The sequence below is a fragment of the Hylobates moloch genome, unplaced genomic scaffold (assembly GCF_009828535.3).
Source record: "Hylobates moloch isolate HMO894 unplaced genomic scaffold, HMol_V3 SCAFFOLD_2, whole genome shotgun sequence".
Classification (NCBI taxonomy): Eukaryota; Metazoa; Chordata; class Mammalia; order Primates; family Hylobatidae; genus Hylobates; species Hylobates moloch.
Window position 1 is genome coordinate 74,835,779 of NW_026652277.1, and position 3,367 is coordinate 74,839,145.

Consider the following 3,367-nt stretch of genomic DNA (forward strand, 5'->3'; position numbering starts at 1 on the left):
TAGAGGTAGAGAAAGTAGAAATTGGAGGTAGAAGGGTTAGGCACTGGAAGCAGTTATGCGGTAATTGATGTGTAGCTGCAGCTGATGCATCTCTTTGTTTTGTTTTTCTCTCTCCAGCTATTTTTTATGAAAATACTGGGAAAGACAAAGATGTGGCATTTTAAAAACACTGGGGTTTTTTTTTTTTTTTGACAAATTGTCTTGGGATAGAGAATTAAATCAAACAATTTTTCCAAAAGGAACTACTAGAATAATAATTAAAGGAACTGTTGATTTTTTAAAAATTGTTATCAAAATCTAGTATTAGAAAACTCTGAGGTTATCAAATCTCATATTTCTTACTATGCTCATAAATTTAAATATTTAAATTACTGGTTACTAGTCTTAAACTCCAAATGAGATGTGCAAAGCTATAGTTTGGCAAGAGACCTCCTGTTATGATATTTTCCCACTTTTGCTTGAGATTCTTATCAATCTTTGTTTTAAGTGAGATTCATTTCCCAACCTGGTCCAGTCTTTATTTTAGCAGTTGCATCTTCCTTAAGACCCTCTGAACTGACCTATCTTTGGATATGTACAAGAATTGCTAAACACCAAGAAAACCAATGGATAATCTGTGAAGACATCATGGGGCATGAATTTACAGAACTATGCATTTATCTGAAGAAAGGCTTATAACCAGTAATGGTGTATTTTTAGTTTTTAGAGTTTTGTTTGCTTCGTTTTGTTTTAATAAATGACATATTCGGCAAAAGTTATAGAAAAGAAAAGCAAATACAGTCTAAGAAATTATAATAGAGAAAGGGCCTTAGGGAAGACTGAAAATGGGAAACAGATTCATAATTCCATGATTTTTAAAGAAGCATTTACAGGTTGAGGTTATGTCAATCCCTTTATACCCCATGTAACCCAAAGAATAAAAGAACAAAATATGGATACAACTTAATATTGCTTTTAATACACATATTCTAATTAATTTTAATTACTTCTACTAATTTTTTTCTAAACATTTATATTTTTTTCATATTAAAACTGTTTAGGATATGTAAGCCAGCCAGACTTTGATACCTGTGTTTAAAAAATGAACGAATTTCTACATTACAATAATGCAAATTGTTGATTTGATTCTAATTCAAGGTTTACAGTGTCCTGAGGAAGAGGATAATTTATGATTTTGGAGGTAAAAGCATGCATACCAAATTAGTTTGATGACAATTATAATTGTATTTCTTTAGGCACAATTACTGAAAAACACTTTTTAAGGACATCTGTCATCTAACAATTATAAATTTGGCAACGGTTACAACAAAACAACAAAAGCTCCAGAATGTTTAAAATATAAGAAGCAGAGGGATACTTCCAAGTGTCAAAAAGAAATATGGGATGGTTTGAGAAAAGCAAAAGTCTTCTTGTGATGAGGCTGACTAAAATGTCCCTCATCATGGGAAAAGTTTCACGCTCAGACTTGTTAATTTTATTTCATGTTCAAAGACATGCTTATTATAAAGAATATTTAATTTAAGGTTTAACAGAGTAATTAAGCAAGCAAATATGCAATATTTCAATTAAACTTGAACTTGTTTTGTCTTAAACAAGCAAACTACCTAAAAAGTAGAGGCTGCCTCGTACCTGTTTCCTCTCTCACTGATTGATTGCCACATCTGAATCTCAATCTCATAAACAAATCCATCAATATATAGAGTTTAAAATTTGCATGTGAAATGGAAGTATTTGAGAAATGTTCTCCAGTTAATATGGCTTATAACAGCATCAAATGCGTGCCTTTCACAGATGGCAAAACTTCTTGACCAAACCCTGTATTGCTTTTATGAAAATATCAAATATATACACACCTTATTAAATTAGAAATGAGGCCTATATGTCTCAAAGCATAGAATTTAAAACTTGCTAATATTATCATAATATTTATCTTGACATAAAAATAACAACTGTTGGAATTACACACACAAGAATTTTAGAATTTGAAAATATATCTTTTATTTATAGGATGAGAGTGTTAACTCTGAGAGAACATGGTATAACGAAACATATTTAGGACAGCATATTACTTCAATAAGTAACTATGGTAGTAATGTTATAGTTAATTTGTGTAGTATGTGTATATATTTTTCTGCATTTAAATTTTTCATTAATGTTTTTCCTATGAATATGATCAAATCATGACATCTATCATAAATAAATGTCATGTTTTTCTTAATTTTATATTTAAATGTTTTTTCATCTTCTTTCCCCACCAAATACACTGATATGTAAATGTAACTGAGACACCTACAACTGATCTATGCAGTGTTGAATGCTGCTCCTGCAAAATACTCCATAAGCTAAAATTAAGTTACTTAGATATGTGGCAAAAAAACCACGAATATGTGAGATTATATAGATTTGTTTTATATTAAAAGAAATGCACAATTTTTTAGTCAGCAATGCAAACTTATTATTTACATAAATCTTATATATTAATTTAGAGAGTATCATTAAAGTTTGTAAGGGTGTACATTTACACACACACCCATATACATAGGCATATGTGTACATACTTACGAATAGTAACTCCTAAAACCTATAAATGAAGGTTAGGTTTTAAAGGCTAAAAATGTGTACATGGCTGCTGCAGGATTATACCTGTAGCATTACTATTGATAACAAGATGGTGTAAATTTGTCAGGTTTTTTTCTTTTGATGTCTTAACCAGTGAGACCACCTGGAAATAAAAACGAGAAATAAATTTAAAAAACACATTTCATAATTAAGGTATCCTTTAACTAAGGTATATCTGTCAACAGTAAGGGAATAACTGATATAAAAAAAATATGGTGGAGCAACTGGCATAAGGGAATGTAGGACAATGGGAAGAAAAATGTCTGTCATATAGGTACTCCATACTTAAAGACCTTCTTCTAGTCCTACAAGAATGTGCAAACTTCCTAGGTTACTATTTGTCAGGATCCAGTTACAAAAACAGAAACTATTCATAGTCTTTCAAAAAAGGGACATTTATCACAAGTAGTTGATCATATAGCTGCATTAGCTATATGTGATTTAATGCATTGACTTTTCTTTTTAAGATCGCTAAATGATATCATACAATTTAGCTGAATAGATATTAGGGAGTGCGAATTTTATTGTTACTGTTTCCTCCTTAGAAATTTTAATAGATTCTGGATATTAGCCCTTTGTCAGATGAGTAGGTTGCAAAAATTTTCTCCCATTCTGTAGGTTGCCTGTTCACTCTGATGGTAGTTTCTTTTGCTGTGCAGAAGCTCTTTAGTTTAATGAGATCCCATTTGTCAATTTTGGCTTTTGTTGCCATTGCTTTTGGTGTTTTAGACATGAAGTCCTTGCCCAC

The 3,367-nt window shown here is 30.8% G+C and overlaps 1 protein-coding gene across 1 annotated transcript in view; it reads right to left on the reverse strand.

Annotated features, from left to right (window-relative positions):
* Nucleotides 1-1,973: 1,973 nt before the first annotated feature.
* The window catches only part of TECRL (trans-2,3-enoyl-CoA reductase like), a 144,755-nt gene continuing 143,361 nt past the window's right edge, over nt 1,974-3,367 (reverse strand). Inside the window, exon 12 of the mRNA XM_032151791.1 lies at nt 1,974-2,722. Within this exon, the coding sequence (XP_032007682.1) occupies nt 2,706-2,722 (17 nt within the window). The 3' untranslated portion in view covers nt 1,974-2,705. The remainder of the gene's footprint in view (nt 2,723-3,367) is intronic.